The sequence below is a fragment of the Chaetodon auriga genome, chromosome 8 (assembly GCF_051107435.1).
Source record: "Chaetodon auriga isolate fChaAug3 chromosome 8, fChaAug3.hap1, whole genome shotgun sequence".
Taxonomy (NCBI): domain Eukaryota; kingdom Metazoa; phylum Chordata; class Actinopteri; order Chaetodontiformes; family Chaetodontidae; genus Chaetodon; species Chaetodon auriga.
In genome coordinates, this window is record NC_135081.1 from 25,867,227 (window position 1) to 25,887,746 (window position 20,520).

The 20,520-nt window shown below is 45.1% G+C and overlaps 1 protein-coding gene, 1 long non-coding RNA gene and 1 pseudogene across 5 annotated transcripts; 1 reads left to right on the forward strand and 2 right to left on the reverse strand.

The window, feature by feature from the left end:
• Window positions 1-1,202: 1,202 nt before the first annotated feature.
• Window positions 1,203-12,452, forward strand: abhd16a (abhydrolase domain containing 16A, phospholipase). Of its 2 annotated transcripts, none has more exons than XM_076737212.1 (23): window positions 1,203-1,221; window positions 1,451-1,477; window positions 1,849-1,895; window positions 2,740-2,867; window positions 3,424-3,483; window positions 3,569-3,635; window positions 4,786-4,872; window positions 5,130-5,215; window positions 5,368-5,441; window positions 5,634-5,741; window positions 7,046-7,160; window positions 7,260-7,361; window positions 7,472-7,535; window positions 7,640-7,689; window positions 7,999-8,122; window positions 8,904-9,008; window positions 9,098-9,161; window positions 9,330-9,386; window positions 9,876-9,938; window positions 10,024-10,100; window positions 10,930-11,028; window positions 11,124-11,170; window positions 11,790-12,452. In XM_076737212.1, exons 3-23 carry the CDS (start codon window positions 1,871-1,873, stop codon window positions 11,871-11,873), a joined length of 1,686 nt encoding a protein of 561 aa, XP_076593327.1. In that variant the 5' UTR covers window positions 1,203-1,221; window positions 1,451-1,477; window positions 1,849-1,870; the 3' UTR covers window positions 11,874-12,452. The 2 variants fall into 2 exon arrangements, with proteins under 2 accessions (XP_076593327.1, XP_076593328.1); XM_076737213.1 differs by having other exon boundaries at window positions 1,205-1,221; window positions 3,427-3,483.
• Window positions 12,453-12,566: 114 nt separating this feature from the next.
• Window positions 12,567-18,481, reverse strand: LOC143324735 (valine--tRNA ligase-like; annotated as a pseudogene). The gene is made up of 17 exons (XR_013077479.1): window positions 18,336-18,481; window positions 18,052-18,166; window positions 17,808-17,911; window positions 17,538-17,696; window positions 16,964-17,052; window positions 16,721-16,828; window positions 16,485-16,561; window positions 16,011-16,105; window positions 15,807-15,911; window positions 15,241-15,388; window positions 14,905-15,032; window positions 14,471-14,626; window positions 14,115-14,327; window positions 13,903-14,016; window positions 13,346-13,515; window positions 12,835-12,960; window positions 12,567-12,750 (listed from the first exon to the last, which is right to left on the reverse strand). The product of XR_013077479.1 is annotated as a valine--tRNA ligase-like (transcript).
• LOC143324585 (uncharacterized) lies at window positions 18,068-20,383 on the reverse strand. Of its 2 annotated transcripts, none has more exons than XR_013077473.1 (5): window positions 20,311-20,383; window positions 19,191-19,357; window positions 18,615-18,673; window positions 18,340-18,519; window positions 18,068-18,166 (listed from the first exon to the last, which is right to left on the reverse strand). It is a non-coding gene; the product is annotated as an uncharacterized LOC143324585 (long non-coding RNA). The 2 variants fall into 2 exon arrangements; XR_013077472.1 differs by having other exon boundaries at window positions 20,031-20,370.
• Window positions 20,384-20,520: the final 137 nt, after the last annotated feature.

Below are 20,520 nucleotides of genomic sequence, written 5' to 3' on the forward strand. Positions count from 1 at the left end.
CCTGACTGCACTACACATGCAGATAATGAGATGAGGATCAAATCTGCAGAAAGTTAAATCTGTACTCTGTATGGAGATGGCACTCGCTGAGGTTTTGCGCAATGATCTGACAGCACCTGCGCTTTGATTCCAGTGCTTTTCTTGTACTCGTCCACGTTTCAAATTGACAGCGTTTACTGTCCACGCTGAGGGTCTGTCAGATCGATGTCTACCGAGCTGCCGAACAGGCTATTCACCGGCTGACAGAGCCTGGATTTCCCCGCTTTCCTCCACTTGCACCCATTGTGCTGTGACTGACAGCAGCATGACGCAAATGCATGTAACATGTTGAGGAAATCTTAAGTGCAACATGTCTTTTAATCCATAGCTCAAAGTGTTCACGTGCAGATAGCGTTGCCCCCTCTTGACTTGAGACTGCAGAACGAACTTCACGTCAGTCAGACATTCACCCTCACAGCTCTGCAAGTTTTATATTAGCTCTGTTCCTGGAAACGTTCATGCTTTTTTTCCCCCAATTCTCTCCTCTTTTCTCTGCTTTTGTAGAGAGTGTGACCAAACCCTCCCTGCTCCCCCCTCTCTCTGCTTTATTACTCCTGGTGCCCCTGGTTGCTGCGGCTGTCGGTGTGTTGCTATGGAGACAGAGACACATTTCTGATGGTGGTGAGTCTTCCGGCGTTTTCTTTTTTGACAGCTTTTCCTCTTCCGTCCATCTTTGGCCCCTGTCGACCGCCACTGAGTGATGTGGGCCGTGACATCCTCTGGGGTTATTGTAATGAATCTGCCCCCGCCCCCTCCCTCCATGTGTGTTTGAGTGTGTATGTGTGTTTGCACGCGCATGTGTACTTGTGCTTGCTACATAGTGAGGACCAGAGTAAGTTTTTAACCAGCAGATTGAGGACAGTTTTGGAAAGTGAGAACATTCTGTGCGATTCAAAGGGGTTTGAGAGTTAAGACTTGGTTTTAAGGGTTAGGTTAGAATTAGATTTAGGTTAGGACAGGGGTTAAGATGATTAAGGTTAGGATTAGGCAGGTAGTGGTCATGGTTATGGTCCAGGAAATGAATGGAAGTCTATGTAATGTCCCCAAAAATGATGGAAACATGACTGCGTGTATGAGACTGTCTTGGTAACTCTCTGTCTGTTCTCAGGTATTGAGCAGTCTCTGTCTGTCCACTCGGGTGAAGCAGAGAACATCTATGAGAATCCTGAGGATGTAAGACAGGTGATGAATTCAGACATTTTCAATAACTAAATGTCCTCTGATGAATGTCCCTCCTCATCCTCCCCTCTCCCTCCCCTCTGGTATTTAGCCCTCTCTCCACTCCCTTTTCCACTGTCTTGTCTCTATTGTGCACTTTTGCTCCTTTTTCCTCTGACTTGCACCATCCCTCCCTCTCTGTCGCTTGTTGTTCATTAAACCTGTTTTCTCCGTTCTCCACCCTTCCCAACAGGCTCCTCCCGAGGGCTCGGTCTACATGGTGAGTTATTGTGTCCTCCCCAGCGCATACACCGAGGCGTGGTGCGTGTGTGCGTGAGGAGTTGTGATACGCGCATCGACCAAATGCATACAGACTCTCGCTCCCTCTATTGCTCCCTCCCTAAGCTGTCAGCAGATATGTCTTCCCTCACACTCGCAGTCCTCTCCTCCAATCTGTCAGCCCTCTCTCAGATAAACCCATCGCCTATCAGCTGTCACCCTTACATTAGTGGTATTAACAAATCAATCTCATTACACAGGGCGCAGAGGGGCATAAATCTGGCCCCAGTAGCATGGATCTGGCTCTTTATCTCCCTCTTCACTGTCTCACTCTTTCCCCACCTCCCTTCCCCCTTTTCTTCTTTATGCCAGGATTTGAAGCCAAGAGGAGAGGATGATGTCTATAAGGAACTGGAGCGGTAAGCAAAAGCCCTTGCATCACCTGTGTGTGCTTTTGTGTGTTGAACTGCATGTGTGTGTGTGTTTATGTGTGTGTGTGTGTTTGCACTGTCACTCATCTGCCCCTCACATTCCTCTCGCACTCACCAATCACACTGGCCTGAAAATCACTGTGACACAGTGGCATAAAATCACGCCATGCGCTGACAGGCAGCGCTCCTTCGCCCGTGTGTTGTTGTTGCGTGGGCTGTCTGTGTTTGTGTTTAAGGAAGAATAAAAGAGACTGGGGGACGGGAGAATTTTGTGCGAGTTTGTCTTTGTGCTCTGTTTTCAGATACGAACAGTGTCAGAGCTGATCACCTACCCACATCTCATCCTCATCCAGCTGTCATATCCGCTCAGTTCCCAGCTGCAGCAGAAGGCCTTTATAAACAAAAGTATCAACTAAATGTCAAGAGTTTGGGTGTGAAGAAAAACTTCAATGCTTCAGGGAAATGCAACTCAATTGTTTGAATGTTTTTTTTTTTTTGCATTCTGAACTAATGCTCCGTATATGATCTTTGTTGTTGATTTGCTTTAATGTCATGTTATGCACATACAGAAGAGGTGGAAAGATCTTCACATAAGGTTCTAAACCTTGTCCTGAATCACTGGAAATTAATGTTATTTGTGTTTTTCACCGGCTTTCTTGGCACTTTGTTTTATTTTCGTAAGAATTTGCTATTGTACCAGCTGTATGGATCATTGTGGACGGTTAAATTAAACGTTGTTTCTGTAATGTCGCTTGTCTCAACATGTTTTAATTTTTTTTTGCTCAACACAAATCTATGCACTGTCGCCTTTCGCGATTTTTGGTCCTTGCAGGCTTCCGTAGTCCTCGTTGTGGAAGAATGGCCGGCTGGATGTGGCTCCGCTGTGTTTTAGGGCCTCATTTGCAACGAATTCACCGTTCACCGGACCAGTCTCGGCCTGAAGGCAGGGCGGGGAGGAGGGTAGGAATATCTACAATATTGTGCATATGTTTGAATGCAGCGGGCTCCGACAACTGAACAGCAGTTCATCTCTTAGCATTGCTGTAGCTCTGGCCGCGTCCCGGAAGTGTCAGGTGTTTGTTATTGAAACTCCGGCGTCAGAGCACCGCATAGCCTTGTTGACACTTCGTAAATGAATGAAATCACAGGCGCACATCAACACGCTTGTCTTTTCGTGCTCGACGCCTTTCTGTTTCACCAACATCCAGTCTAACTGCAGCTCCATAAGCTCTGCTCCTCAACGACATTAACCTGGTCGTGCTAATGCTAGATGAGAGGAAACTTTGCTAAGACGAGAAGAGAAAAGAAAGAAGCCGAGCACGAAATGAATAATAACAATAAGAATATATGATAACTCTAACAAAGCCACTGAAAAGACGGTGTGTAGCCAGAATATCTTCCACCCTGTCTCTTGGCTACAGCCCGTGCTGCTAGCTAGCTAACGTTAGCTAGCTGAAAGCCATGAGACCTTAGCAGCAGAGCTCATGATCTGAACCAGAATTTCTGCCACTGTTAGCAGGGATGGAACTACCAACCCAGGAGTTTGGAGAAGCACACTGACAGCATCCTCGGCTGGGTCAGTATGTTTGCGTGATCGATAATACTGCAATGGGAAGAGTTTAGAAGTTCTGCCAAGTAAAGTTTGTGTTTTCGCCCTTCAGGCTTCAGCACTGTGGTCTCTGTCCTACTACAGCTCTCCGCTCCTCCTCTGCTATCTGTACAGGAAAGGTAGGCTGTATGAATTATGGAAGACTTATCTCCTATTCTCCACTTTTCCAAAATGATTACTATTTAGTAGTCCATTTATTGATTAGTGGATCAACTCAAAATTAATTAGCAACAATTCTGATAAGGCACTTATCGAGGATTAACAGCTGGTTCCAGCTTCTCCAGTGGGAGGATTTCTTATTTTTCACTAATTTATATTTTTGTTGATTTAATGTTTGGATTTTTGAAGATGTCACTTTGGACGCTGGGAAGCTGTGATGTTTAATAGACCAAAGGGTTACGCGGTTAATTGATAAAGTGATTGGCAGATTAATTGAAAATGAAAATAATTGTTGCCTCAGTTGTTACCTAAAATAATATGAGTTGATGTTCAAAAGAGGCGCAGACCTGGCCGTGCCAAAGGAGACGGTTTGGGTGATAATTTAATATATATATTTTTTTATTTCAGTGAAATACAATCATCATGTTATCATGTTATCTCTCATCAAAATTCTTCAGTAAAGACATTACGAGCGAGATGTAATTAAAACATTTGGTGAGCTATGTGTAATGATGTCATATAATGTATCACAGTGGAACACAGTAAATAGCTTTGAACACCATTTAAAGTGTAATTTTACATACGTGTCACATATTATGATCTATGTCTACTGTTTATGGGAAAATATCCAGAGTACTATGTCAATGATGTCAGCATCGTTGCTCATTCCCGTGTAAACAATCCCAGCTTTGGGAGAACACATGGAAGCTGTGTGTTTGAACATGACCTTGACATGTTTGGCAGAAGTCTCTCGTGTTTCTTGTGTCAAAATATATTATTTTTCCTCGTGACATTTCTCATTCCATTCAGGAAGAAGAAGTGCCATGGGGGTTTCGTGGGAACTGTTGTTCTCCTACAAGTGGGATTAATATAAAGTTAATCAACTGGACCATCGAGCAAGACTGTGCATCAATAGAAATTAATTTCTTGAGGTTGTTTGCTACTCCTTAGTGTATAATTGAGCTTCTGATATTGATTTATGGATATGGCTGTAGGGTGGTTGTCAGACTGTGAATGTTTGTACCGGTGCCTGTTAATGAGGCTCAAGTCTGGCAGAAAAAGGGGGATTCATGTGGATGCCTGTGTCACCGTCGCTCTGTGTACTTTTAGGTTACATCTGCAGCAGTAAGCTGGTTCCAGTGAGTCAGTATTTGGGAACAGTGCTGGTGTGTCTTCTAGGAGTGGCCTGTCTTCGAGGTGAGGCAACAGATTTCAACAGATTTCGACTGGCAGGCAATGACTAATTCAGTTTATTAATCTTTAGATATCACGACTTATGCTGTATATTCTGCATGCCAATAAGTTTTCATTAACATTGAGACAGTAACACAAGGTCCACACCCACAGAGCATACTAAATGCACCCTTGAGACTTTGCAGCAAAATGTTTTCTGTCTCATGTGCACTCTCTCCCCTTCTTCCTGCCTCCTTTTTCATCTTCCTTTTCTCCCCAAGGGTGGGGGAGATGGAAAAACTCAGAGTATCTTCAGTTCATCACCATTCTTGAAGAAACCAAGAAGAATCTCACACCGGTAAACAAGGTGAGGTCACGGCAACGTGACAACAGTACTGAACAGCAGGGTTTGCTGTCGGTATCCGTGCAATGTATTTGGGAACAAGGGGAGAAAAGAATAATTACAATACATCAGAACCCAAAGGACAGCTTCTATTTCTGTTTGTGCTCTGCATGTAGAAAAAGGTGAGGTGCTACGACTTTGACTTCTCGCACTGGCCTTCAGATTTCAGCTGGACGGAAGTCAGCACGCCGTAAGTTTTTGCTCTTATGTTTTATTACCACTTGAAACGGGCGCTGCACTTCTGGTCCCATCAGGGTCATTTCATTATGAATAAATGCATTCGAAACGCTGTGGAGTACGTCGGATAAATGCATCCGCTGACTGTCAGAGTGCTTCGTGGGTTATCTGTTTGATGGTTCGCTGCTGACTCTGTGTGTGACAGGAAACTGTCCAAGGCTGGTGTTTCTCTGCTGAAGCCAGAGCCCAGATTAAGAGGAGCAGCAGACAGTTTCCTCAACTCAGTGCGCACTCTGCCATGCCACGTCATCAGGTAAGTGCAGTTTATCGCAGCACCAATCCGAAGCTGAAGGCTCTGCATGACGGCAGGACGAAACTGCAGACTAGTATCGCATTAAGGGGGTAGATACAGTCTGCTTTATAGTTTGCATCTTCAGGGTTTGTACAGCTTTTTAAGAGCAAAATTCAAATACTTTCAAGGTACCAAAACCAACACTTTTCAGACTCTCGAAGCTTTTATGATCACACGTCCAAATTGTTGTTATAAATGCAACAAAGTTTCCATCATTCCTTTATACCCACAGCAAGCAGTGCATATTAAAGTAATGAGTCCCGAGAGGCTGTGATTTACAGTGACACTAGAACAGCTCAGACACAACATGGAGCAGCTTAGCTGGCTTATTGCATTTATAAAACAGTTCCTGCATATACCAGGCAATATTTCACAAGATAAGCACACAGACATTTAGCAGAATGTTCACCATCCAACACGGCATCCTTCGCACCGGCACAGCAACACACACATGCTGTGGAAAGCATGCTTTAAAATTTAGGTGATTGTTAATTTATCTGGATATCGCCGTTGATTGTGCAGTTGCTGAAGTAGTGCTCAATTATGTTCGCACGCCTCTTTGCTGGCACTTGGGTGTCAGAAGCAATAATATCACTCCGGCATCTTCTCTTATTGCAGTTTGGCCTCAGTAAGTAAACCGTAGGGTTCACCTTTCTCGTGTTTCACAGTGGCATAAATCTGACAGAGGGCCTGGTCTCCCTCCATTTTGGGGATTGTTTTAAAATCAATAGCTGGATCTTTCTCGGCACACAGGTCTGAAAACGGCAAATGGACCACATGGTCTGTGTAATGATCCTGCCTCTGTTTCTGGACTTCTGCAGCCCTTCAGTTTGTCTCTCCCTGCTTTTTTATCTTCCTCCCCTCTTTCCACCACTCATCCAACCTTAGCCCACCCATTAAATCAGAATTCACAACGTGACATTTTGAAGCAATTTGTTTGCCACAGTAATGCTGATGTAATGTGGTCGCAGGTGTGTGTTTATAGAGTATTTTACAACGACTTCGAATGTGGCTCAGCCAATGATAATTGGGGACCAGAATTATGCATTTTATAATGTCACTTTGTTCATTTTCCCAGCTGTTCATATGAACTTGGACCGTACTGTATGTGTTAATCATGATTTCTCAATCTAACAAACTTTCAAGACTTTGTACAAACCCTGTATGTAATTTCACCCCAGTTCAGTCTCGGTTTTCTGGGAAAATCCAATGTTTTTGTCGAATATTGCTACAGTGTCTTCATATCTATTTTTCCTCCTCTGCAGCTTTCTCATTGCCCACTCATTTGGAAGGAGGATGCTGTACCCTGGCTCTGTAGGTTTACTGCAGAAAGCCATGAGGCCCATGCTTCAGCAAGGCCAGGCTAGGTTAATAGAAGAGGTGAAAGAAACTCTCACACACTCACAAGCTACCTGTCGCTAGTCCCTGCAATAAATACTGATCATCACTCTCTGTCAATTTCTCTCCATTTTGTCACAGTTTGACGGCCAAAGAAACAAGCTTGTGGCCTGCGACGGTAACGAGATTGACACAATGTTCGTGGATCGGAGGAGAGATGGAGGACAGAAAGGCCAGACTCTGGTAAATGTCTGCAATGATTTGTTGTTTTTGTGCCTTGGGCTTGTTCCAGGTTCCAGTAAAACTCCAGTCACTTTGCCCTCGGTTCTTGAAATGTATGAATTGTGCCACAGGTCATCTGCTGTGAGGGGAACGCAGGCTTCTACGAGGTGGGCTGCATGAACACTCCACTGGAGGGTGAGAAATCCTCCATACCCTCGATAAGACTCAAGATATTTCATAATGATACTTACATGCCACATTTCAGTCTTAGTTAAGTCTCGTCTTCGTGTGCACTGCAGGTGGCTACTCTGTACTGGGCTGGAACCACCCTGGCTTTGGAGGCAGTACGGTAAGCGGTGTTCTCAGATTGGATATGACGTGTAATCCTTAACCAGCATTAGCCTGCAGTGTGTTCCTGTGCTTCACATAGTCCAACAACGCCACAGTGGAAATATGTTGAAATTCTGGTTTCAGTCGGGCAGTATTGCACAAGATTGCACAAGTGCATTCCCATGGTCGAAATTATCAGCAGAGTGGAATGAAACACTGCAAATGTGTTAATTCTTTAGCACTGGATGGATTTAGAGGTGGGCTGAGTGTGACTGTTATGCTTAATAATGCATGGATATTGCTTTTTTTATTTGTATCTTTCTGCCAGGGAGTGCCATTCCCCCAGAATGAAGCCAATGCCATGGATGTAGTGATCCAGTTTGCAATACACAAGCTGGGCTTCCAGCTCAGCGACATTGTCGTATATGCCTGGTCCATAGGAGGATTCACAGGTACGCAAAGACGAGAACATTACGTGATGGGCTTTGTTTTTTTTAATGCTGTAAATGTGAATTGTTATCAGTCCCAGAGTGGCCATCGGCAGCACTGGGAGAATTCCCGGTGGCCTGGCAAAGTGGCCAGCATTAAAAATGATAAATGAAATGGGTAAATGGAAGTGAAAACTGTCTTTCTGTCATCACACACCATTGGTTTTACACACATGCACGTTAACACAACAGTCAGTCAGTGCATGGAGTGCACGTGAGCGAGCAGAGGGGTGAACAAGGAACAGCAGAGGAGAAAGAGAGAGAGAGAGAGAAAGGGTAGAGCTGAGAGGGAGAATACGGCTAAATGCTGTGAAATTCCAGATATTTTCATGAGCGAGGGACGCGGTCGGTGTCTAAACAAGAAAAAATGAAAGCATTCAGGCGGAGCCGCCCTCAGCATGTCGTATCACAGCCACCTTTCCCGAGTTGATTCTCTGCTTTGAGAAAGCGTAATCATGCTAGGAAAGCAGGAGAAATAATCTGGAAAATAAAGACCTGTAATCTCTGTCTGTCAGATGGAAATATCTCCAGTGACTCAGAGCGACCAGAGCTTCACGGTGATAAACAGAGTCCAGTCAGAAGTGCAGTATACGTGGTCTTTGGGAGCGGAGTGAATGTGGAGCTTGGCCTGGAGTGACATTAGATTCCCAGTCCACGCCTGCGTGTTATTAAGTCTTTAATTTATCATTCTGTTTATCCTCGTTCTTCATTTTCCCTCCCTCTATCTCTCCATTTCCTTCCATAGCCAGTTGGGCAGTGATGTCATACCCAGAGATCCAATCATTAGTGTTGGATGCCTCCTTCGACGACCTCCTGCCGCTGGCCCTCAAGGTCATGCCCGACAGCTGGAGTGAGTCCAAGGGGTTAAAGGTCATGAATTCTATTACTTGTTGGCAGCAGGTGTCTTTGTTTTAACGTCTGAAACATCTTCTGTCTTAGGGCCGTTAGTACAGCACACAGTGAGACAGTACATGAACCTCAACAACGCTGAGCAGCTTCTCAAGTGAGTGGGACACAGTCTATTTATAGTGACATTAATCATAAAAGTCAAAGTCTGCATCATTGAACGTTATGCAACATATTGGGGTGTAATTGTGAAACAAACATTGTTTGTCGGAGCAGCTCGCAGTGATGTGTCTGATGATTAACGCCATTCGTTCTCCCCCTGCAGATATCAGGGACCAGTCCTGCTGATCAGGAGAACCAAGGATGAGATCATCACCACAACGCAAGTCTCCCACAGTCCATCTTAAAATGTCTCCATGCACACTAGATGCTTCCTTTCCGTTGGGTTTCCACATGCATAATGTTAGCAGGGCACTTTTTGGTTGAAGTAGGATGATGACAGCGGTCACCTGGTGAGGTAGCTGGATTCTTAAGATCACTGGTGCCTCGGGTTGTAACAGTGGTGCAGCTGGGAGGGTTTTTGTGCACCTGATTTCAGACTGACAGGCAGACAACTACAACTCTACCACTGTGGCACCGCTGTTAAAGGAAACATACTTTTCTGTTGCCTGAACACCGAAAGACAGATTGAAACTGCATGAAATTACCCAGCACTCGAATCACCCGCTGTTTACGACACTGTAATTGTCAGTGTGGTGAGGTTTAAGTGCCTTGCCTGTTGATGCAGAAGTAGAAGGAAGCATCCACCTGCCCAGTCAGTGATGTTGTCACAAGACTACTGACACTATATATGTTGCACACTGTATTACAGGGGACCAGAGGACGTCATGTCTAACAGGGGCAACGACCTTCTGCTCAAACTGCTGCAGTTCAGGTCGGTCTGATTTTCATCTAATCTCAGCAGTCTCAATGTTGGATGTGCTCGCGTGTGAATGTGTTGATGTCATTTTCCTGCACAGGTACCCAAAAATAATGACAGATGAAGGGGTTAGAGTTGTCAGACAATGGCTGGGATCCTCCAATCACTTGGAAGAAGGTAAATGTGTTCACTGTATTGGAAACGTTGCCTTTAAACTTACTGGTAACGCTTTATATGAAGGTGCACATACTCACCTTTAACAAGCTGTTATTAGCATGTATGTTAGTAGTAACAACTTGCTTACTTACAGTCAATAAGTAAGTAGGAACTAAGTAGGAAGTTATTGAGGAAAACTCTTAATGGGTTAGTAGTTGTAGAATATGGTCTTGCAGAATAAGGAATAAGTGCTTTATAATGACGAATAAAGAGCCAATATGCCAGAAACTATTTTAGCTGCTGCTGGCCACTCAAAGATGAGAACCTCATCTTCACCAGCATGTCAGGTGGGAAGGAAGAGGAGAGGCGACCCCCCCAGTCAATGAGTGGGAATATAAGTTGGACCAAATCATTTCAGTGTTTGTATTTCTCCAGGTTGTATGCAAATGAAGAGCGCAGTGTGTCATGTCTACAGGGTCTGCTTCACCTTTACTGTACATCCAGTCACAGAACATGTATGCAGGAAAGAAACAGATGACCTGAGAGGAAGCAGAATTGTTTTATTGCACTTTATCAAGCACACTGTAGGCTTTCATTTTTCTATGATTTATGAAAGTATGATAAGTCAGTAACACATTCTCAGCCTGCTGAATACAGTCATGAAACATTTGACTGAACAAAAATCTTGACGAAAACAAAAGACTAAAATGTGACTTAAACCAGCTACAGTTTTCAGTTAAGCCACTAAAACTTAATTTAAAATTCTTGTCAGAATGAACACTGAAGGTGAACGTGTGCACATTAAGTAAGTTGGCGTTCTGACGACATGCCGCTCGCTCTTGCTCTGCAGCATCCGTGTACAGCGGCTACGAGGTGGATGACGACTGGTGTGTGTCTGTGCTGCAGTCGTATCAGGCGGACAGAGATGTTTTGTTTCCGTGGAGTGTTGGTAAGCGCCGAGTCCTTTCACATTCACATGGCAAATAAACGGCAGACAATAAAAAAGACCTCACGCATCACCTCACGCGCTCTTCGTGTTACCAGGTGAGGATATGACTCTAGAGGGGAGGCGGCAGCTGGCGCTTTTCTTGGTAAGGAAATGATCTACTGTTACCTATGCACTCACTCTCTGTGTGTACAGTTGTTTCTACTGTCTGCTCTAAAGGGAAGCCACGCACTGATTGGTCCCAGGTCTTTCAATTCAGGCTAAAAAAAAAAAGTCAAAGTCAAATTTCCTTTTCTCCAATAAGCCCAATTTTCTTGTTTAAAGTTGGCTTACCCCCCCTTCTCCTGCACTCAAAAAAAAAGGAAAAAAAAAAACATCACAGCTATTCACAGACATCATTACCACTGAGGAACACTTTGCTGGTCGCCATAGTAACCAGCTCACCTGTGCTCTCAGGTTGGCTGGTGTAATATATTTCACCACGCTCAGCTTATTGAAGTCATTTAACATCAAACAAGAGGAGTGCCATCAATTACAGCTAATGCTATGCTTTCCCTCCCTTGGTAATGCCTTCTGAATTGGACTTTATTCACCTCCTGTGTAAACCCTTAAGAGATGGGAGAGATTTGTGTGGCGCTGAGCCAGACAGACCGAAGCTAATATAATCAAATTCTGCACTTTTTGTTCATTGCCCTCCCACACCTCTCATTCTCCATTCCTCCTCCATCCCCGCTGTCTTTTTTTTTTTCCTCTCTCTCTCCAAGGCACGGAAGTACATGCGAAACTTTGAAACGACACACTGCACTCCTCTCCCCGCCTCCGAGTTCCACTCACCCTGGAGACTGTAAAGAAAGGCGGATGGATGCTCGCTCGCGAGGAAGTGAGCAGCGGAGGATTTGGACGGCCCGTGGTCAGAGCGTGTTCCTGGCATGGTGTGAATGTATTACTGTGATTTAGTTCCAGATTTTTTCCGAGACAGATCTGTTGTCATGTATAGTGTTGCTGTGGTGGAATCTGGAAAGATCTGGTCTACTATCGCCCCCCACCCCCCCAACCCCCCACCCCCTCCCTCCACCCGCACCCAAAAGCCTGTAAAACACAGTACATATTTCCCTTTGAGGCTAGTGTTTAATCCTGATTTTCAGATTTTGGGTGCATAAGCCATCTCACTCCTTCCATTGTTCCTCCATTGGGCTGTGTTTGTAAAGAAGCGATTTTAAGTAGAAATACTGTACATTGTTACAATCTAACTAACAGAAGAGATCTTAATGGGGTCAGGTCAGAGGAGTTTTTAATCTTTAAAAATGCAGCCAAAGTGCTAAAGCTTTTCAGGTTCTTTTCTTTCTGTGGACACTGTCTTTACGAACAAAGCTGTATGTTCTGCTTACATGTTCTATTAAATATGCTGAATAAAACGTTTGACATAACGGGCGGAATTCATTTGTTCATTACTTGATAAAAGCGTTCGACAAATTGCGCAGATATACTGCAGACTTAGCTTAATAGATTGCCTCAGAACAATACACTGCGGAAGACAATCCTCTGTTCTAGGAGCTTTATTGAATTCCCTCCGCACTACAATGAACTTGGAAAATGAATGTGAAAATTAATACATTGACATGAAAAAAGTGGAAATAAGTCCTGATTTGCATAACGCTAAGGGGAGAGTTACATCATTTTCCTGGAGTCGTCCATGGCTTCGAGTTCAGTTTGGCTCTGCCGTAGCTGTGGAGAAAAGGAAGTAATTATTTACCAAGAATGCACGTCCGACACCCCAAGAAACAGTGTGAATCAATTTCTTTTTCCCACCTTCTCAGCATCCTGCTCCTGCACCTTCTCCTCATAGTCACTCTTCTCCATCTTCTCTCTCAGTTTCTCCAAATCACCTTTCTTCGTCATTAGCTTAGCCACTTCCTTGTCTACATCGATGAGACCCTGGGGGAATTAGAGGAGATGAAGTGAAGATAAGGACAGTTGTAAATCAGGATCTTGTTATTTCAGGTTAGTAGAGGAGGAACACCGGGAAAAAAAAAACTCAAATTCAAGCAGAGGAGATCTAATTTAAATAGTATTCCTCGTCATTTAGCTGCCTTGATTACCAGGTAGGTGGCGTGCATTCATGCTCTTAGACTTTTCAGATGGTTAATGTCGCTCATCAAAACAGAATCAGTGAATTCAACTGATTTGCAACTGTAAGAACAAGCAGCACGTGGCAAACATCACCTCATCCTGTGTCTACGGAAACTGACACAAAGCCAGGACTAATGTATTCACACATCTGAAAGACGCCAAACAAACTGAACACATTATCCGCTCTCACCTTGAGCATAAGGTTGACAGTGCATCTGTCAGAGGAAATGGCTTCAGCGCAGCGCTCTGGGACGGGCTGATTGTCTGTCAGAGGGATGATGGTCTGAGAATAAGACGAGGTCTGAGTCTGCAGAGTGTACTTCTGCACCAGGGGCACAGAGCCGATGAGCTGGAGGTAACCTGAGAGAAATGGGCAAATTACAGTTTAGACATCAGAAAAGATGCGTTCACATGTTTCGGCTGAAGGCACATATGTCAAACTCAAGGCCTGCGGGCCACAAGTGTTCCGCGATGGATTTATCTTTGACCCGCGTGATAATATCCAATTATTATTAGAGCTGGCCCACCGGTATAATGCACGCACCACTACTACCACAAGTCCCACAATGCCCTGCCAGTGCGTTGGCACGTCAATCAATGGTACTTTTACCACCCATTATCAGGGGAAGGAGTGTGACCTTCCTCCAGTGTTTCAGTGAGCTTCTCGTTCAGATACTGAATACTTGCCTTACGCTAAGATTTCTTTCAGAGAAACTTCTCTAAGTTTGTTAATTTGTGCCGTCTTACAGTCCGCTCTGGTCTTGGTCGGGTTGCAGTCGGCCCTCAGTGAGCGGATGGTCTTCACCACGCTCATCATGAACTCCATGTCACGGTCGACCTCCTCGCTGTGCCAGCAGAACTGCAGCCAATCACAGAAAGAAGCAGAGCAACACAGTATGTATGCCTACATCAGAGAGGTTCTTTTTAACGAGCCTCATTTTCCCTCCCTCGTCTCCCCTCCTCGGTTTCAGGGTAGGATGTGACGCTGATGCTGGGGGGGGTCACACTGAGGTCGTCGCTGTGGTAACCTCTGGTAGAGTTCTTTAGTGACGAAGAGCATCAATGGAGACAGGAGGCGAAGACCGAGGTGTAAAGGGTCTGTCTGCACGCCAGGGCCTGTCTCTGGCTGCTGCTGTCCGCCTCTGTTTGCTGAACACTGGTTTCACACTTTCCTGGAGGACAAGAGGAGTGGGAGGGAAGCAAGTAGTGGAATCTGTTTAGTTCTTGAGTACACAGCCTTATGCAAAATCATTTACATCTTACATTCCCTGACGTATAACCCATTGAAGGCGAACGGCTCCACGGTGGTTCTAACCAGGTAGACGTCACAGAGCTCGTAAAGCCAGAAGTTGTCGATGGCGGTCGTGAGGGCTGGGAAGTCGCAGGCCTCGAAGCTGGCATCACACAGACCAACAGCAGCCCTCAGTCTAGACAGAATCCACCTGTCTGACACACTCTCCTCTCCACACAACTGAGAGGGCTGAATGACGTGTAAGGGAGGAAATGCTGAGATTCAGTTAACACGACTCGTGTGCTGCATACCTCCCGAATCTTAATGTGTACATGTTTCTGAATACAAAGCAGGGCAGCATGCAGGCAAACTAAAACCCCCAGACAAAAAATGGTAATAAGAAGACAGCTTGACTAAACATTTACTTGGTCAAAATACGGTGGATGTGTCACTGGATGAATACAAATAAGCACGGAGCAGTCTTTGTTTATGTCCTTTGTCTTTTCCCCTGGTCTCACCTGGGCTTCCTCTGTTGGTACAAAGTTGTCTCCCAGTGTCTTCATGGCAAACTTCACAGCGTTCCACAGTTTGTTGCAGAAGTGACGGTAACCCAGGATGTGGTTGACATCCCTGTTGATGTCCCCACCTGGGAGACAGACGCAGGAAGAAATGATCATTTCAGTGTCTATTAAAATAGATTTGTAACAGCTGGCCTTGTACTGACAGGATTGTAATGCCTTTTATTCCAGCGTTTTGATGCATTTTATGAATTCAAGGTTGAGATGCAGGCTGTGGGCCAATGGAGGCGCAACAAGAGAGAGAGTGAGAAAAACAAAAAAGACAAATGGGTTCACCTTGGCCAGTGTAGGCACACAGGGCGAACCGGAGAGCATCTGTGCTGCACTCTGGGATGCCATTTGGGTAGTCTGACTTCTGGCCCTGCTTTGCCTTCTCCACCTCCAGTGGATCCAAGTTGCTGTCCGTCATCTGGGCATGAAGAGCCTAGAGGGTGGGGGGATAGGGAATAATAAAAATAATGTGTTCAACAATTGTCTCCTCTCATCGTGAAAATGAGAAATCCCTTCCAACCGCTTGATGTTTTAATCGGGCAGGCGGAAAAGGACCTACAAAGGAAAGCAGTCAGGGTAAAGTGTAGTTTTACTTCAAGTCCTCCAGTGCCCTCTGGAGGACAGGTCTGCTTCATCTGACAGAGCAGTCTCCACCTAGCTGCTGAGGAGATTGATGGCCTCAATAAAAGCTTGTTGGAAGCAGAGGGGGTGCTTAATAAGGCTTACATAAGAATATAGGCCGCAGGGGAGCAATGAGTGTGTGGTGTCCATGTAAAAGACAACCCAAATGAGAGGAAAGACTTTATGTATGCATGTATCTGAACACGCATCAAGGTGCGATCAGGCTTTACCTCCAGGGAAATCCCTGTAATGACGTCCAGAGGGTCAATGACGCCGCCCAGACATTTGCTCATCTTCCTTCCACGGGCGTCCCTCGCCACTGCATGCAGATAAACCTGGGAAGAAAAAAAATGTCCTGTCATGTCCTGCTAATAACATTAACACCTTATCCTGCTGTGTTATGTTCCAGTTTTGGCAGTTTTGATTGGTCTCACCTCTTTGAAGGGCAGCTTGCCAGTCAGTTTGAGGCCCATCATCGCCGTACGAGCAACCCAGAAGAACAGGATGTCACGGCCCGTCTGCAGCAAGTCTGAAGGTATTTATGATGGAAATGCATAAACAAACTGAGGCAACAAAGCAGCACTAAAAGTCAGAGTCTGAGGCACAGCGACACGAGCACAGCCCTGATTAATTAACTAGAAGGACACTCCGAGTGCAGACCTCCACCACGGCTGACAGGCCCGACCCCACAGGATTACTGGTACCCATGAATGTGGATGGTGTTATGGAATCAACACATTTCTACGCTAATTATGTTTTGTCACTACTGAACTTTACTACCATATGCTGTATTTTAAAATGTATAGTATTTACTCCAGTGTTTCTACCGCAAAAGATGTCTTTACTATCGAATGTAAAAAATCAATCAATCAAAAAGTGGTGTTTGTGTCAGTTGGAAGGTGGCTGACCTCTGTCTTTTACCTCATTAGACCATCCGAAGATGCCGAAATGCCAGACGAGTACCAAGTGTCCAGAACATCCTCACCTGAAACAACAGGAACAAAAGTTATCTAATCTGTGTGAATATGGAGCAGCATTAATCAAATTAAGTGAATGTGTGTCGTAGCAAAACATGAGCAGATTAGATCACCTTTACAATAATTGTGGTAATGACACTGCCAAAGCGAAAACTGTTCAGTCTCACCCTGTCTGAGAGTCACTTTGTCAGGAGACACGTTGAAGCGTTTCGCCGCCTTCTCTGTGGCCTCCTCCTCCGATCTCCCACTCACCCAGTAATGACCGACCATGTCCTGGAGGGGGAAAAAAATACAAAAGGGGTAAATAAATAAAAGAAGAAGGCAAAGAAATGCTGAATAACGGACACAGATAGCTTTCATCTGTCATCTGAAAGCCTCCAGTCCTTGGCAACAGTGGCATAGTCTTTCCTCTCCTGGTTTCACGGAGGCACCGTTGACAGTGACAAAGTAAGCAGGAATACGGTGACCCCACCACAGCTGCCGGGAGATACACCAGTCCCTGAGAGGGAGACGGAGGGACGGATGAAATGGACTCATTACACACTTGATTGTTCCAAATCATCTATTTCTACAGCTGAAACAGTTTGTTGGTTAATCAATTCACTGATGTGACAGAAAATTAACTGGCAACTTTTCTGATAATTAATTAGATATTTTTTCCACACAAAACTGCCATACAGTCTCCGATTCCAGGTTCTCAATTGTGATTCGCTGATTTTCTTTTCCTTATGGGACAGAAAATTATATGTTTTTGGGTTTTGGACTGTTAGTCTAAAAACAAGCAGTATTTTCTGAATTTCTTTTACACAAAAATCTCCATCAAATAGTCAATAATCAGCTTTACTTGGAGCTCTACTATTCAGAGATTCTTTAAAAGGAATACCAGCATATTAACCTAGACGTCAACATTCAGAGCAGTCACTGTGACAACACTGTCTGCCATAAATGGCCATTAAAGGGCCATAACTGCTTAGAGGTAATTACCTGATGCTGTCCATCCAGCTGAACCAGGTCTTGAGGTGGTGGTCAGGGATGATTTTGAGCCGTCCTTTCCTGACAGCGTCTGCAGCCTGCTCGTCCATATCTGTGCAGCTCACATACCACTGCGGCTTCATCAGCGGCTCCACGATGTCCTTGGAAGGACTGACAGGGTAGATACACAATGGGGCTTAAAGGATGAGCGTGAATAGGATGAAGCGCTCAAAAACACAAATAACCTGTGTTCCACTGATGCACACACGAGCCCCGCTTCACCTGCAGACTGCGACGGCCATAGGGGTGTCTTTGATCTCTTTAAGCTGGCCTCTGTCCTTGAGAGCCTGCAGCACTGCCTTCCTGGCCTCAAAACGCCTCATCCCCTACGGCACAGGCAGAATAGTTAAAAATGAAAAATTAAGAAATAAAACTACACCAAGCCAACTATGAAGAAGCCTGACTTTTAGTGTCACGGTGGAAATGCAGGCACGGCAGGAGGAAGGGCGATAATGAGATACTGTACCAGGAAGGGGGGAGGCACGTTAATGAGCAGGCCATCCTCATCCAAGATGTTGATGAAGGCCAGATTGTGTCTCTCTCCAACCTCGTAGTCATTATGGTCATGGGCTGGGGTGATTCTGACAGCACCCGAACAGAAAATGGTGCAGAGGGACAGAGGAGGCAGAGAGGAGAAAAAAAGAGAACGGCCATAATAAGGAAAGTGGCCTGGCTTAATGACTTGTTATGATTAGTTATTCTGAGCACACTGCACACCAACAGGCAGATTGTCTCCTCCGGTAATCATGCCTACCTGTTCCAAAGCTCATGTCCACAAAGTCATCGAAGACAATCGGCATCTTGCGGTCACAGAGGGAGTGCAGCACCACTTTTCCCTTCAAATGCTGATACCTGGAGTCAGCAGGGTGGACAGCTACAGCAGTGTCTCCCAGCATAGTGTCAATACGAGTTGCTGCCACAATCACTTCCTCGTCTAAGGAACAGAAAGAGAGATGTAAACAACAGTGTTAGTGAGGTGGCACACAGCGTTCAAAATAGTCTGCTCTCTCTCTCTCTGAGGTCATGTACCTGATCCGTCCACCTTGTAGGCGAAAGACACCAAAACCAGTGAGTTCCTTCGTATCCACCTGCAAACCAAACAAGAGTTTTAATCAAGAGAGCACAGCATGTCTGGATCGGTCGCCTTCACAGCCTGATAACAGGGTTAGCAAAGCAGGGCTGAGAGCATTTGCTGTGAATATCATATTAAAACTTTTTTCAGTACCTTCATTTTCTGAGTATAACCACAATTTCCCAGGGAATGCAATTTCTTCTCCAATTTCTAAGGATTATTTTCAGGCATTTTGCCGTTAATTGGCAATACGCAGTCGAGGGCCAAACGTGAAATGTGGGGAGGGGGGTGAACAAATGCGCTCAGCTGGACTCGAACCAGGGACACTGCAGGCTAGGCTAATTTCTAATTTCTTGAGTAACAAGTTACTCAAATAAATCAGTGTTTCGTTTTGTCTTAATTCGAAAAGCCATGCAAAAACATTGCTTGTCTGAAAAGACACGGGAGCTTTCATATTACTGCGTCTCTGTTCCAACTTTTATCCCAGGTGAAATCTCTCACATCTCCTCTTTGCTGCTACTTCATTCACTCACTCATTCTTCCATTTCCAGACTTCCTGGATGAAGTGTCCCCTGCCCAGATCGAGAAGAGACGTCTCATATCCCTCTCCCCCATCAGCTTCTTTACCACCACCACCTGGGTGGCGATGCCAGCGTGATCACAGCCCAGGTTCCACAAGGTGGTCTCACCCATCCTGTGCCTGGATGGACAGAAGAAGCACACATGTTCAAACACTCGGCTTCCAGATCACAACAAGTAGGAGTGAAACGGATGGACGGAAATCCTGTGACGCAAACAGTCTCACTGAAAATATGACTTGTATTGAATTGCAGTCACGGTCTTGTCAGACTATCCTGAATGGCATTGGTGAGGGCGTGACCCAGGTGAAGTGATCCAGGGGGATTCACATCATGAAGATGCCACGAGGGTTCTGCCCACTAATAGACTTCCTCTGCAGAATGTGGTGAGGGAGACAGGCATGTTATTGGGGGCTAAAATCACCAAAATGCTGTCATATAGAGTGAGGTGTAAGGCCAGGTACCAAGATACAGCACTGGCCCCGCTCCTTCCCCAGCGCCCAGCACCAGGGTTGGCTGACAATGATGGAAAGGGTGTGTTTATCGGGCATATTAGTTCATATCAGTGTCACATCTACAGTAAAGTTAACACAAACTGGTATGTGTGTAAACTGTAAAGCAAGTTTATGATTATGTATTTATTTGTATGTATTATTGTACTTGTTTATGACACTAAACAAATAATAACAATAATATTATCATATCTTTGGCCATAAAATGCTGGCATTCATTACACTTTGCCATAGTAACCTGAACCAGAGGGTTAAAAGAAAACATTCTTATTTTTTTACATACCATATCTGCCTCTGGCGTTGCCTGGTGGACAACAAACCGGTCAAGGGTTCCCCTGGTTTTGTTGTCCCTCACATTTTTAATGTGTACACCACTAGATACATGCTGTTTTACGTCAAACAGTCCACCGTGGGCTACAGAAAACGCGCGCCCTCAGACAGTGCAGTGCGCCTTGTAGATATTATCATTTTCCAGCCACATGTTTTCTGTTTCCATTCGGGTCTGTATTTTTGCAGCCTTTTCATTTTTTTCCTCGGAGGAGTAGTAACGGTGCTGCTCGTACCGTCGGCAGTGTCCGAGGGCCGAAAATCTGTGTTGCCCGTGTCACCCATGCTGCTTTGTTGTCGTCTCTTGTCTGCCGGTATCTTCTTTGCAAGCAACAGTACCTCGACCAATGACATGAGCCGGATTCTGTATTGTTATACTCGTGTGTGAGTGTGCTGTCAGCTCATTGGCCACAGAGCAGGGGAGGGCTGGCAATAAGATTACCGTA

Coding starts and splice junctions, on each gene's coding strand:
- abhd16a (XM_076737212.1), top strand. CDS start 1,871: ATGATGTCTATAAGGAACTGGAGCG. Junction 9,162..9,329: donor AACGCTGAGCAGCTTCTCAA/GTGAGTGGGACA, acceptor CTCCCCCTGCAG/ATATCAGGGACCAGTCCTGC. Junction 9,939..10,023: donor CTCAAACTGCTGCAGTTCAG/GTCGGTCTGATT, acceptor TTTCCTGCACAG/GTACCCAAAAATAATGACAG.